Source organism: Oncorhynchus clarkii, chromosome 15, assembly GCF_045791955.1.
Source record: "Oncorhynchus clarkii lewisi isolate Uvic-CL-2024 chromosome 15, UVic_Ocla_1.0, whole genome shotgun sequence".
NCBI lineage: Eukaryota > Metazoa > Chordata > Actinopteri > Salmoniformes > Salmonidae > Oncorhynchus > Oncorhynchus clarkii.
In genome coordinates this window covers 31,766,319-31,782,359 of record NC_092161.1, presented here as the reverse complement: position 1 = coordinate 31,782,359, position 16,041 = coordinate 31,766,319, and the positions used below count along the sequence as shown (strand labels likewise).

At 42.7% G+C, this 16,041-nt stretch overlaps 1 protein-coding gene across 1 annotated transcript; it reads right to left on the bottom strand.

Moving 5' to 3' along the window:
• Nucleotides 1-2,170: 2,170 nt before the first annotated feature.
• LOC139366777 (5-hydroxytryptamine receptor 5A-like) lies at nucleotides 2,171-9,840 on the bottom strand. Its single transcript, XM_071104482.1, has 3 exons — nucleotides 9,103-9,840; nucleotides 2,350-2,697; nucleotides 2,171-2,318 (listed from the first exon to the last, which is right to left on the bottom strand). Exons 1-2 carry the CDS (start codon nucleotides 9,838-9,840, stop codon nucleotides 2,365-2,367), a joined length of 1,071 nt encoding a protein of 356 aa, XP_070960583.1. The 3' UTR covers nucleotides 2,171-2,318; nucleotides 2,350-2,364.
• Nucleotides 9,841-16,041: the final 6,201 nt, after the last annotated feature.

The window sequence follows — 16,041 nt, the reverse complement described above, 5'->3', positions numbered from 1 at the left end:
TTATCACTTATAATTCATCAACCAAAATATGATCAATTGCAAATCATATTCAAGTGTGGACCTTTTAATCTTTTTAAATGTTTTTGGTTCGATCCAACCACCCCTTTTATTTGTTAATGGAAGATCCCGGCATCAACACGTTATCTTTTCCTTTACTGAATATATTATGTTGACACTCTCTGGATCCCCACTCTTCAGTAGCCTACTGTTCTGTTAGGAAACACCTGAGCGGTAGAGGACACGGACGGCCAGGTAGATGAGTCAGACAACCCAATTCGAACACCTCTCCCATCCGCCGTCCCACTCTACCCAAGGAGGAAGTGCCGTATCCCCTTTGAAGTGGAGATGTGAGGGAGTGTTGCCGGAGGTAAGGGCCAATGGTGGGTAACCCCCTAATCCTCTATCTCTCACACACATACACACACACTCATGCACACACAGACACACACACACACACACACAAGTTCATGCAGACACACTCTAATTTTAGCTCTCCACCATGCAGCTGATACAAACACATCCCCCATACCATAAGGTTATGTTGTTGTGGGGATGGCTCACTGGGCATTTCCAGCTATTTGCATTTCCAGCTGGGGATAGGAGCAGTGCCAAAGAGGAGATGTGGTAAGTAAATATCAGCTATCATGGGGGAATGTGTGGAGTCATGAGAGGCACTTCAAATGTGACAGTCCATGAGAAAGAACGTTGGCTTTCCTCTCTCCATCCCCAATGTCTCACGAAAACCGACTACACTCAAACTAGCTCAACCATTTCATCTGTGTAGACACTAGAGGAGTACAATGCCCGTCACACTCAATATCCAACTTTGTGTTTGAACAATTCATCAACAATCCGAATAGATTTCTCTATAATATGAAGACACCTGTGACTTTTATGATCTCAAAACAATTGAGAGTAAAGATTATGATCAACCCCTGTTTCATTTTCATCCCTTTATTTCATTTTGATACAGTATTATCTTATTTGAACACAGCAATCTAAAACTGTACTTTCTCAATATGGTGTATGTCAGTTACAAGATGATCACAATAATGCTTGATGACTTCAGTTTGTGGACCACAATCGGTTTTATTCACAGAGAAAATCAATAGTTGTTAAACATCTACGGAGTGAATAGATGGTTGCCAAATCCACGGATTGTAATGTGGTTCCTAGTTTGTTATCTACTACATATTTTACAATGTAGTCCACGGTTTGTTGATTATATACCCAGCAAGCACATAACGTTCTGAGAACCATATGTTTCTTAGAGCTTGGTGAGAGCGTGGTTGTCCTATAGTTATTTTGCATACAACCTTCCCATAACGCTTCCTACAGGTTTCCTCATGGTTCTATTAAAAGTTATCTTCTCAGAACATTAAGAAAACTTTCCATAAAAAAACACAAGAAAATGTTAGTAATGTTCCCAGAACGTTCTCAGAATGTTTTTTAAAAACATATACATTCCCGTTCTCACAATCAACAAAAATCTTGTTAAGTCTGTTCAGGTTTGTTGGCCACACCTACTAATTGGCCACACCTACAATTGGCCACACCTGCTCTTAATGAGGGCTTGTTTCCTTTGAAATAGGGTCTGTTTAAATTAATAGCTTGTTCCTGGTGGTGCAGTGGACTAATTCCATGGATAGAGAGCAGAAGATCATAGGTTTGAATCTGACTGACATCATGCCACAAGAAGAAAGAAATGTGTTTGCATGATTAATGCCTTTCCAAATAATGTTCTATCTGTGCTTGGAGTTAAACTAGCAGTGTTATTTAACATTCAGGGAACAATAGAAAAATGTTCTCAGAACCTCTCTGCAACCTAAAAATGTAAGTTCCCAGAACAGGTGAAATTTTCACTTCCATTCTCAGAACGTTTAAAAAAACATTGAGTTTTAACAGTCAGGAAACGTATGGCTTCATTCCCAGAACCAATGGGAAAACAAAAATGTACGTTCCCACAACTTCCAAGGAACCAAATGTGCTAGCTGGCCATGGTTTGTAGTTGAGTCCTATGGTTTATGAGAGAACCATATTTATTTTGTTTTCAGTCTATGGTGTATCTAAGGAACGTTACCCCCCTCAACACCATTCCTGTGACATCAATTCGATCATGTAATGGTGTGTTTTTTTTCAAGACAGCCCCATTCTCCGCCTCTGCCTTATCCCCAGCCTCAGCCTTAGTTTTAAATTAACAGAAAATGATGGCCAATGTTCTGTGGTCAGAGACAATTGGACGGCCACCCGTTGATTTTAACAGCTATTTGGCATGATCTGTTTTGTCCTTTAGCCCTCATTGTCTTTTAGCCCTCAACCTTTAGCCCTCATTGTCTTTTAGCCCTCAACCTTTAGCCCTCAGCCTCAGCGTTGACGGGAGAACAGGTTCCTAAGGGCGTTGTTGTAGTTCTTGTTAAAGGCGGTGTAGATAAGCGGGTTGAAGAAGGAGTTGGAGTAGCCCAGCCACAGGAAGATGCTCTTCCAGATTGGCGGGATGTCGCAGTGGCACAGCGGGATGATGAGCTCCGTGAGGAAGAAGGGGATCCAGCAGAGGACGAAGACGCCAATCAGGATGCCCACCATCAGCGCCGCCTTCTTCTCCTTCTGCTCGCGCCACGTGTCGCCGTCTGTCTGGAAGGTCACAGTGGCGTGGCGCACTGTGAACACCATCTGGGGCTGCCGCGACGTTTCCTTCACCTGTCAATCAAATCAGTCCGCCAACCAGTTAGTCAATCAGTTAGTCCGTCAAATCAGTCAACCAATTGATACTCACATTACTAAAATAAGTTAAAGAACAGACCAATCAGTCAGTGGTTGTCGCAGGCTTTCAGTTTTACCGTTTGAGACACTGTATTCCACACTTTATTTTGTTCTCAGTCAATTAGTCAGTTAGTCAGTTAGTCAAATCAGTCAACCAATCTATACTCACATTAGTAAAAGAACCAGCCATGAATGAGTTAATTGAGCAACCAGTCAGCTAGCTGAATCCAATAGGCAAATTAACAAATCAAGCAAAAACAAGCAAAATAGCCTCTAATGAATCAATCATTGAGCCAAACGATACGTTTGCATAAACTCCAACCTCCTGCCAGAACTCAAGCCATCAACCTGCACTTGTGACTCATACAGAGAGTGCTGTTAAATGGAAGTAATGGAATGAAAACACTATGCTTCAATCTATCCTCCCATTTCTCCTCTCTAGTCAGCTGCACTGTTATGTTGAGCCTGATGGAGTAGTGTTTCTCTCTACACCTGACCCCTTCAGGTCATTCTGCATGAGCTGTTTATAAACCTACACTTTCCTCCCAGCAGATCACATCTGGGGTTGCGTCCCAAATGACACCAGACGGGCCCTGGTCAAAAGTAGTGCACTAAATAGGGGATAGGGTGCCATTTGGGATGTAGGCCTGGTCAATTAAAACAATAAAACAAACAATCAAAATAATCAATTTGCAGCAGAGGGTAGGAGGTTAAAAGCACAGTGGCTGGGGGTAAGTTGCCGATGCCAAATTGAAGGGCAGTGTAATAATGCAGTTTAAAGGGTCAATCTGGCGTTGACACATCAATTTGTGTACTTCTAAATGAAGGATATATAGCCATGGACTCTTGAAGAATATAAATTATAAATGCCTCACACGCTTAGTTTAACTGTCATACCACACATCACAGTCATACCACACAGCACAGCCCCAAATAAATGATGTACATGGTTAAAACTATCATTTTGATCCCATGCATGGCCAATCTGGGACTATATATGAAAGCTTGACTCCAGACAATAGATTAAGGTTCACTTGGTCAAATGTAATTTTTTGTTGTACAAAGAGGAAGCTAACTATCAGTAACTAAGTGACTTAACTAAGTTACTGTTGAGTTTAAGACATGCAAACTTAAGTCATACACAATACATACGCAATAGCAATTATTGTTTGATGTTGTTTCATAGGCTCAACTGGATTAATCATAGCGGATCCCTTTTGCATACCAAGTAACGGTAGAATAAATATCAATGTAATTTCCTATTAGACCACAGTGGTTCTACTCCACTGAGCCACACCAGGGGGTTAAGGGATTGCATTTAGAGATGGGTTGAAAGTAAGACCAGACCTACCTCCAATCCACTCAGAGGTAGACTAGCCTACCAGACATGTCCATGTTAGAACATGTTGGAAATACAATAATTACACTGTAACAAATGTCACTGTAACACAACTTGAATTGTACCGTATAAAAAAAATGTATTAAACCTGTCTTTATATTCACAAACACCTGAAAAGCTGTCTTTTTTTGTTCTTAAATGACATTTAAAACGCATTGGAAACAGGTTAATGATGCGGACATGTTAGAATTGCAAAAGGAATGTGCACTAATGGGCCCAAACTGGTTGAATCAACATTGTTCCCACTGTCATCAACATAATGTAATTTCTGTATTTTTGCTATTTTTAATCACCCAACTTCTAAACTAAAATCAATGACATGGTAAAGTTTTTGTTGATTTAATGTTGAATTCATGTTAGTTGACAACTCAATCAAAGGTCAATTAAAATGAGTTGTTGAACTGACGTCTGTGACCAGTGGGTGTAATTGTGTGTGAAATTTCCGGTAGGGCTCCCTCCCTATTGTGGTATGCATGGTTCATTGTGCTTAGATGTTTTCACGCCTCAGTCATGACTCCTTTTGTCCACGAAGTTAACTGGGCTGACCTTGAGCCAAAGACCCATGTATGCAAACTGTAATACCAAATCGAAAACAGCCTAACTTTTCCCCATAGAAAAGGAATGACAAAATGAATTCAGCTGAAAGACCACAGGGGCAAAATCACACTACAAGCCAAAGACTTAAAACACTAAAATGACAAGAGTAACTCAAACCCCCCCACAGGGGGTAATATCTGACTGTCAGATACATTTCTATGAAAACTATTTATTTTTTACTTAACCTTTATTTTACTAGGTAAGTCAGTTAAGAATAAACTCTTATTTACAATGACGGCCTACCAAAAGGCAATAGGCCTCCTGCGGGGACGGGGTCTGGGATATATTTTTTTTAACGATATAGGACAAAACACACATCACGACAACAGAGACACCACAACACTACATAAAGAGACCTAACACAACAACATAGTATGGCAGCAACACATGACAACACAGCATGGTAGCAACTAGAGGTCGACCGATTAATCGGAATGGCTGATTAATTAGGGCCGATTTCAAGTTTTCATAACAATTGGAATTTGGTATTTTTGGGCGCCGATTTGCCGATTTTTTAAAAATACCTTTATTTAACGAGGCAAGTCAGTTAAGAACACATTCTTATTTTCAATGACGGCCTAGGAACGGTGGGTTAACTGCCTCGTTCTGGGGCAGAACGACAGATTTTCACCTTGTCAGTTCGGGGGATGCAATCTTGCAACCTTACAGTTAACTAGTCCAACGCAATAACGACCTGCCTCTCTCTCGTTGCACTCCACAAGGAGACTGCCTGTTACACGAATGCAGTAAGCCAAGGTAAGTTGCTAGCTAGCATTAAACTTATCTTATAAAAAACAATCAATCATAATCACTAGTTAACTACACATGGTTGATGATATTACTAGATATTATCTAGCATGTCCTGCATTGCATATAATCTGACTGAGCATACAAGTATCTAAGTATCTGACTGAGCGGTGTTAGGCAGAAGCAGGAGCGCAAACATTCATTCAAACAGCACTTTAGTGCGTTTTGCCAGCAGCTCTTCCTTGTGCGTCAAGCATTGCGCTGTTTATGACTTCAAGCCTATCAACTCCCGAGATGAGGCTGGTGTAACCGAAGTGAAATGGCTAGCTAGTTAGCGTGCGCTAATAGTGTTACAAACGTCACTCGCTCTGAGCCTGTGGTTGTTTCCCTTGCTCTGCATGGGTAACGCTGCTTCGATGGTGGCTGTTGTCATTGTGTTGCTGGTTCAAGCCCAGGGAGGAGCGAGGAGAGGGACGGAAGCTATACTGTTAGACTGGCAATACTAAAGTGCCTATAAGAACATCCAGTAGTCAAAGGTTAATGAAATACAAATGGTATAGAGGGAAATAGTCCTATGATTCCTATAATAACTACAACCTAAAACTTCTTACCTGGGAATATTGAAGACTCATGTTAAAAGGAACCACCAGCTTTCATATGTTCTCATGTTCTGAGCAAGGAACTGAAACTTTTGCTTTCTTACATAGCACATATTGCACTTTTACTTTCTTCTCCAACACTTTGTTTTTGCATTATTTAAACCAAATTGAACATGTTTCATTATTTACTTGAGGCTAAATTGATTTTATTGATGTATTATATTAAGTTAAAATAAGTGTTCATTCAGTATTGTTGTAATTGTCATTATTACAACAACAACAACAACAAAAACATGTCAGATTAATCGGTTCCGTTTTTTTTGGTCCTCTAATAATCGGTATCGGTTCCGGCGTTGAAAAATCATAATCGGTCGACCTCTAGTAGCAACACAACATGACAACAACATGGTAGCAACACAACATAGCAGCAGCACAACATGGTACAAACATTATTGGGCACAGACAACAGCACAAAGGGCAAGACGGTAGACACAACACATCACGCAAAGCAGCCACAACTGTCAGTAAGAGTGTCCTTGATTGAGTCTTTGAATGAAAAGATGGAGATAAAACGGTCCAGTTTGAGTGTTTGTTGCAGCTCGTTCCAGTCACCAGCTTCAGCAAACTGAAAAGAGGAGTGACCCAGGGATGTGTGTGCTTTGGGGACCTTTAAGAGAATGTGACTGGCAGAACGGGTGTTGTATGTAGAGGATGAGGGCTGCAGTAGATATCTCAGATAGGGGGGAGTGAGGCCAAAGAGGGTTTTTATAAATAAGCATCAACCAGTGGGTCTTGCGACAGGTATACAGAGATGACCAGTTTACAGAGGAGTATAGAGTGCAGTGATGTGTCCAATAAGGAGCATTGGTGGCAAATCTGATGGCCGAATAGTAAAGAATGTCTAGCCACTCGAGAGCACCCTTACCTGCTGATCCATACATTACGTCTCCGTAATCTAGCATGGGTAGGATGGTCATCTGAATCAAGGTTAGTTTGGCAGCTGGGGTGAAAGAGGAGCGATTTCGATAGAGGAAACCAAGTCTAGATTTAACCTTAGCCTTCAGCTTTGATATGTACTGAGAGAAGGACAGTGTACCGTCTACTCTAGCCATACTCCCAAGTATTTGTACGAGGTGACTACGTCAAGTTCTAAACCCTCAGAGGTAGTAAACCCTCCGGTGGGAGAGGGGCATTCTTCTTATCAAACCACATGACCTTTGTTTTGGAGGTGTTCAGAACAAGGTTAAGGGCAGAGAAAGCTTGTTGGACACTAAGAAAGCTTTGTTGTGGAGTGTTTAACACAACATCCGGGGAGGGGCCAGCTGAGTGTAAGACTGTATCATCTGCATATAAATGGATGAGAGAGCTTCCTACTGCCTGAGCTATGTTGTTGTAGATGGGGTGTCTACAGCGGGCGTACGGGGATAAATAGTCGTTAGGCGCCAATTTGTTTTTCTATTTTACGACTGCTCAGTATTATGCAAATAATTGTTGTGGTATAATTGAATAAAACCTACAACAGAATATTTTCCATATTCTGTGGACGAATATATGAAATTCCAAAGACCTACCGAGCTATAAGAAGCCTATTTTTAACTGACAAATGAGGTGTCTCCAAATCAGTCGGTGGATGAAATAGCCTGAAATAGGTGTCTATAGTCTTAATAAGTTGATGCTGTTTTGTACCAGCCAATTCTCTCCCCTTAGTCTCAAAACAAAACAAACCAGCCAAGCTCAAAGGCCTATGTTTTCTGTTTGCCTATTGTATATAACATGAGAGAGTGAAGGCAGCATGGAGGCAGCTCCCTTTGAACAGAGTAAATAAATGGCATGATTTAATAAATTAGTTTGGGCTTGTTGAGTGAGTCTGCGTTCCAAATTGCACCCGATTCCCTATATAGTTCACTACATTTGACCGGAGCCCATTGGGCCCTGGTCAAAAAGTAGTACACTATATAGGGATAGTGTGCCATTTAGGACAAGGCCTGGGTCTCTGGACTCTGTCAGAGTCCCTGCTGATTAGAGGGAGCTGCTGTGGTGAGGAAGGCGCAGTGGTCCCTAGCCTTGTTAAACATGCTGGGTGTTTACAGGCCACTGTGCCTATAGCGATTAACAGGGGTTATACCAACTGCCTCCCTCCCTTGTTACTGTCTTTTTGTTTCTTCCCTCTGTGTGTGTGTGTGTGTGTGTGTGTGTGTGCGCGCGTGCATGTGTGCATTTGTATGTGCGCGTGTGTGTGTGTGTGTGAGAGAGAGAGATAGTGTGAAAAAAGCCAAAGATCCTTGAAAAAAAAGATCCTTCACATCAAGGGATTGTTTTTGCATGTTGACTGTGATTTGTGTAGTTGTGTGCGGATGTGCACGTGTGTGGGGGCCTATGTCCATACATGCACTTGTGTATGCCTCCAGGTGAATTGGTCTGTTGAGTATGAGATACAGTACACGCTGACAAGCATTAAAGAACAATTCACATCCCAGAGCCCTGCAGCAGCATCACAGCACCATCAGAACAGCTCAGAATATATTATACAGATGACATGGTTTTCCACTAATTGCCCAGCAACCAATTTGAGAGCTACAGTACAGTCTCATCAGTCAATGATAATGTGATATGCACTCACGAGCAGATATGATAGAGCTATAATGACACTGATATCATTGAGGTACATTCAGATAATTTTTTTAGATCGTGTTCAAATGCGCAACCATTATCTGAACATTGGTCAAGGTTGATTGATTAAGTCTGGCAAAATTGCCCGAGGAGCTTTAGGAGTGTGTCAATGTAATAATAATATAATAAAATCAACTCAATATTAATGTCAAGCTAGTCTACTGGTAATTCATCATGTGGATCCCACATGAAACATCCAACCACCCAGCAGGCAAAACTGGTTGAAGAAGACATCGTCACAACCAGACACTGGTATGAATAACATCACTTTGATGTAACTTCAACCAGTTTAACACGCTGAGTAAGACTATACTGTAGCAACAAAAGTACCTCAATCACCTCAGCCATAGGCGTGATGGTGTTGGTTTTGCACGAGCCGATACGGAACTTGGCAGCCTTGTAGATCTTCCAGTAGACGAAGAGCACCACGCACAGCGGCAGGTAGAACGCTCCGAAGGTGGAGAAGATAGTGTAGGAGGGCTCCTGGCTCACCTGGCACTCCATGCCCTCCTCCGAGTAGGTCTCCCCCCAGCCGAACAGCGGCGACAGGGAGATGACGGAGGACAACAGCCAGGTAAGAGCAATCATCACATTGGAGATCCTCTTGCGGGTCTTGAGCGTGTACTCCAAGTGTCTGGTGATGGACCAGTAGCGGTCCAGGGCGATGGCCGTCACGTTCCAGATGCTGGCCGTGCAGCAGAGCACGTCGAAGGAGATCCATACCTGGCAGAGCACGCGGCCCAGCTTCCACAGCCTCCCGTTGAGCTCGTGCACCAGGCTCAGGGGCATGACCAGGGCGGCCACCATCACGTCCGAGATGGCCATGGAGGCCACCAGGTTGTGGGGCACGCGGTGGAAGGTACGCACCCTCAGGATGGTGAGGAGAACTAGGAGGTTCCACACGAAGGTGGCCACCACCAGCATGGCTAGCAGGGTGAGAGTTAGCACGCTGAACACTGAGAACGGACGATAGAAGTTCCCTGCTCCATACCCTAGGTCGTCGCTTCCGGCCCTGGCCCAGGCCCCGCTGAGGTTGGCAGTCACCAGGCTCACATTGGGCTGGGTCATGTTCAGCAGTGTTCAGCGGAGCTCAGACAGGTCTGTCACAGGGGAAGCTTCTGATTTGAAGCATCCTGCAGTGTGTAGAGAGAGAGAGAAGAAGCTTTTAACTCATGCAAACAGAACACATGACACTTGATAGTCTTGACACATGACAGACGTCACAGCCATTTCTATGGAAGGGGTGAAGCGAAAAACAAAGGAAACTGGGAAGGGCATTGAAGGAGAATGATTTTATTCAGATCCTTATTCCGATTTTGTTCACGTTCCCTGTGAAAGTACTACTGTATTCATGATGCGTCATAAACACTAAAACCTGGTTGAGAGTCTCATTTCAACTGTCAATTAATCGGCCTACAACTTTCGTACTTGATTGCGATGTCGACTACATCTGTGATTCTGACGAAGACCATTAAATATTCAGCTCCAAAGCCCCGTCCGTCACCTTTTGATTTGCATTCATTGTCACCGAAATTGTATCACGGATGAAAAAGACTTGCACGGAATACACAATTTAGCGTTTGTTACTTTGTTTCCGCGTTATTATTTAGACAAAACAGGGTTCCTAGGGATGTTACGAAATCAAAGGCAATAGTTACGAATGGGAGTGTGAAGGCCATATGTTGGAATCCCATTTCTGTTAAATATGCCTATTTACATAATCAAATGAAATAAAATCAAGCTGGGCTAAAGTTACATGCAGGAAGTATACTCAAGGGTAAAACATTTTCTACACGTCGTTGTTTCTGTAGCTACACTGAACACAAATCTAAACGCAACCATTTTAAAGACTTTAATGAGTTACGGTTCGTTTTAAGAAAATCTGTCAATTGAAGTAAATTCATTAAGCCCTAATCTATGGATTTCACATGACTGGGAATACCGATATGCATCTGTTGGTTACAGATACCTTAAAAAAAAGGTTAGGGGCGTGGATAAAAAAAAGAAACACTCAGTATCTGGTGTGACCACCAATTGTCTCATGCAGCGCGACATGTCTCTTTCACATAGAGTTGATCAGGCTTTTGATTGTGGCCTGTGAAATGTTGTCCCACTCCTCTTCAATGGCTGTGCGAAGTTGCTGGATATTGGTGGGAACTGGAACACACAGCCTTACACGTCGATCCAGAGCATCGCAAACATGCTCAATGGCTGACATGTCTAGTGAGTATGCAGGCCATGGAAGAACTAGAACATTTTCAGGAATTGTGTGTAGATCCTTGAGTCATGGGGCTGTGCATTATCATGCTGAAAAATGAGATGATGGCGGCAGATGAATGGCACAACAATGGGCCTCAGGATCTCGTCATGGTGTCCCTGTGCATTCAAATTGCCATCGATAAAATGCATGTGTTCGTTGTCCTTAGCTTATGCCTGCCCATACCATAACCCCACTGCCACCATTGGGCACTCTGTTCACAATGTTGACATCAGTAAACCACTCGCCCATGAAGAGCACACTTCTCCAGCATGCCAGTGGCCATCGAAGTTGGTTACGATGCCGGATTGCAGTTAGGTCAGACCCTGGTGAGGATAACAAAGCATGCAAATGAGCTTCCCAGACTTTCCTGACAGTTTGTACAGAAATTATTCAGTTGTGCAAACCCACAGTTTCATCAGCTGTCCGGGTGGCTGGTCTCAGTTGATCCTGCAGGTGAAGAAGCCGGATGTGGAGGTCCTGGGCTGGAGTGGTTACACGTGGTCTAATGTTGTGAGGCCGGTTGGATGTTCTGACAAATTCTCTAAAATGACATTTGAGGTGGCTTATGGGAGAGAAATTAACATTTAATTATCTAGCAACAGCTTTGGTGGACATTCCTGCAGTCAGTATGCCAATTGCACGCTCCCTCAACTTGAGACATCTGTAGCATTGTGTTGTGTGACAAAAGTGCACATTTTCGAGTGGCCTTTTATTGCCACCAGCACAAGGTGCACCTCTGTAATAAGCTTCTTGATATGCTACACCTGTCAGGTCGATGGATTATATTGGCAAAGGAGAAATGCTCACTAACAGGGATGTAAACAAATTTGTGTATATATTTCTTTGAGAAATAAGCTTTTTGTGCTTCTGGGATCTTTAATTTCAGCTAATGAAACATGGGACCAACACTTTACATGTTGCGTTTATATTTTTGTTCAACATAATTAAAATAGGAAACTAACATTTATCTGGTATCCAGGGAACTATATTTTACTCTTAGTGTTGGATAATTCAAGAGTCGCCTTGGGAGTACTAAATGCTATAGCCTATATACTGTATTTCACAAAGGCTAGCCAGTCTGTAGTAATTACCTCATTATCTATATCATAATTTGTCTCAGGACTTGCTGTGATATGGATTTTTTTCACACACACACACACACACACACACACACACACACACACACACAACAAGCAAATCCAATTGTTTCTAGTCCTTTATCATTGTGTAACTGTAAACTATATTAGCTCTGATTCACCTGTCCTATTATGACTATGCCCCCTTGACTTTGTTAGAGCTCTTTGCTTTAATAGTCAATGGGCTCACTTATTGTACAGTGCCATTGTAGTGCAGTATTCTAGTCCCAGTCTGTTCCAAGCCAGGGACAGACTGTGACCAGAAGTCAGTCTGGGATTTCTAACACGCCCATTTTTACCTCGATGCCCCAATACCGGAACATTTGGCTTTTGCCCAAACTCCCCTATGGCCAGTCCTGCGCATGTCGATATTGGGATTAAAATGTAATTATTATACCGGAATCAAAATCATCATATGTTTGTGTCTGCCCAGAAAACAGGCGATGTTAGGTGACGTTTCCATTAGTTCCCTTTAAGGCAGTCGTATTCAAACTTTTTCAGCGGGAAAACAATTTTCCTTCACTCAAATTTCTGGGGACCCCATTATTTTTCTAATATTTTTTTGTTTCTCTCATCATTGTCACGAAGCCACACCTAGTCCCACTCGGGACTAGGTGGAAGTTCAGAATGAGAAAGTGTAGGCAAAATATAAATAATGACACTCAAATAAATAAATAAATAATAGGGAAAAAAATGAGGATTTTTCGAGGTGGAGATTACATCTCACATTCCAGTGTTCAACCTAAACAGGGCTGCATGGGATTTCTCTTCATGCGACTCCTTGCAGTCAATGGCAATGTCAGCTTTCGGTATAATGCCAGGAGATGCTTGTGGATTTGACAGCTCTAACGCAGTTCCACATCTGACACCGCCAAAACAACCTCTGTGGATTTCGGCTAAAGCGGATCTCATTGAATAGAGCACAAAATATTGTTACAACTTCCGAGGCTGTTGTTAAACTGCTAAAAATAAAAAGTCAGTTAAGGACATTGAGAATCTATTATGCTCTATGATGGCTTTGGGAATCCGTCAGTTGTAAGTTATTTATGAAACTATTGACTTTCTGGATGAGTGTTCATACATTTCGGGGCTATGCAATATGTCTCTCAGAATGGGTTTGCGATGAAAACCCCCCCCCCCCTCTGTTCTATGTAGGGAATAGGGTGCAATTTTGGAGACAGGGCAAATCAGCTGTGGTGTTCCGATGCTGCTTGTAGCTCTCACAACACCAGAGACGAGAGAGAGTGTCTCCCGCAAATTCATGTGCATGTGATTACCCATTGTGCATCTAATTACCCCGGGGCTCATCAATAATCACCCCCCGCCTGGCCCTGTCAAGCAGTGCTGATCTGTGTTTGAGATACGCTCTGGTTACGTCCCAAATGGCAGCCTATTCCCTATATAGTGCACTACTTTTGACCAGGACCCTATGGTGGCCCTGGTCAAAAGTAGTGCACTATATAGGGAATAGGGTGCCATTTGGGACACAACTCCTCTCTTGCCATCACACTCTCCAGCCATGCCTTCTAATCACAGAGATCAACCGTCCAACCATGACAAGGGCCTACCCGGCAGGCGGTCACACACACTCCTCTTTTCTTCTCTTCCCTCTCTCATTAGAAAGTACTCCGAGAGAGCCATGAAATTGGACGCACACATATTTGAGAGGAACACAGCAATCAAACATTTGGCCTTCACAAAAGAAGCAAGGATCCAAAGAGTCGACTGCTAATCACGGATGACAGTCCACGGAACCCGGGGCGTCTTGTCTTGTCTCCTGAGATCATACAACAGGTGCCTGGGAGGCCTGACAGTTCACACACACACACACACACACACACACACACACACACACACACACACACACACACACACACACACACACACACACACACACACACACACCAATCAAAGCTATGACACACAGACCCAATCAAAGAAGTAGAGCGACTGGGAGAACATTTCCTTTTGTTTAGCTTGGTCCTGTGTGGCTCAATGGGTAGAGCATGTTGCTTGAATATCAGGATTGTGGGTTTGTTTTAAAAGCGTTGGCTAAATTATATATTTTATTAATATACAGTACCGGCCAAAAGTTTGCACACACCAACTCATTGCAGGGTTTTTCTTTATTTTTACTATTTTCTACATTGTAGAATAATAGTGAAGACATCAGAACTATGAAATAATCATGTAGTAACCGAAAAAACGGTTAAACAAATCAAAATATATGTGTTGTATTTTAAATTCTTCAAAGTAGCCACTCTTTGCCTTGATGACAGCTTTGCATAATCTCAGCATTCTCTCAACCAGCTTCATGAGGAATGCTTTTCCAACAGTCTTGAAGGACTTCCCACATATGCTGAGCATTTGTTGGCTGCTTTTCCTTCACTCTGCGGTCCAACTTATCCCAAACCATCTCAATTGGGCTGAGGTCGGGGGTGATTGTGGAGGACAGGTCATCTGATGCAGCACTCAATCACTCTCCTTGGTTAAATAGCCCTTACACAGCCTGGAGGTGTGTTTTGGGTCATTGTCCTGTTGAAAAACAAATGATAGTCCCATTAAGAGCAAACCAGACGGGATGGCATATCGCTGCAGAATGCTGTGGTAGCCATGCTGGATAAGTGTGCCTTGAATTCTAAATAAATCACTGACAGTGTCACCAGCAAAGCACCACCACACCATCACACCTTTTCGTCCATGCTTCACAGTGGGAACCACACATGCCGAGATTATCCGTTCACCTACTCTGCATCTCACAAAGACACGGCGGTTGGGAACCAAAAATTTAAAATTTGGACTCATCAGACCAAAGGACAGAAATCATGTAGTAACCAAAAAAGTGTTAAACCAATCAAAATATATTTTAGATTGCCTGGATGACAGCTTTGCACACTCTTGGCATTCTCTCAACCAGCATGAGGTAGTCAACTGGAATGCATTTCAATTAACAGGTGTGCCTTGTTAAAAGTTAATTCATGGAATTTCTTTCCATCTTAATGCGTTTGAGCCAATCAGTTGTGTTGTGACAAGGTAGTGGTGGTATACAGAAGATAGCCCTATTTGGTAAAAGACCAAGTACATGTTATGGCAAGAACAGCTTAAATAGGCAAATTGAAACAACAGTCCATCATTACATTAAGACATGAAGGTCAGTAAATGCGGAACATTTCAAGAACTTTGAACGTTTCTTCAAGTACAGTCACAAAAACCATCAAGCGCTATGATGAAACTGGCTCTCATGAGGACCGCCACAGGAAAGGAAGACCCAGAGTTACCTCTGCTGCAGAGGATAAGTTCATTAGAGTTACTAGCCTCAGATTGCAGCCAAAATAAATGCTTCACAGAGTTAAATTAACAGATTCATCTCAACATCAACTGTTCAGAGGAGACTGTGTTAATCAGGCCTTCATGGTCGAATTGCTGCAAAGAAACCACTACTAAAGGACACCAATAATATGAAGAGACTTGCTTGTGCCATTAAACAGGAGCAATGGACATTAGACCAGTGGAAATCTGTCCAAATTTTGGATCCAACAGCCGTGTCTTTGTGAGACGCAGAGTAGGTGAACGGATGATCTCTCCATGTGTAGTTCTCACTGTGATGGTGCTTTCCTGGTGATACTGTGGGTGATTTATTTAGAATTCAAGGCACACTTAACTAGCATGGCCACCACAGCATTCTGCAGCAATGTGCCATCCCATCTGGTTTGCACTTAGTGAAAATATCATTTGTTTTTCAACAGGACAATGACCCAACACACCTCCAGGCTGTGAAAGGAATATTTGACCAAGACGGAGAGTGATGGAGTGCTGCATCAGATGACCAAGCTTCCACAATCACCCGACCTCAACCCAATTGAGATGGTTAGG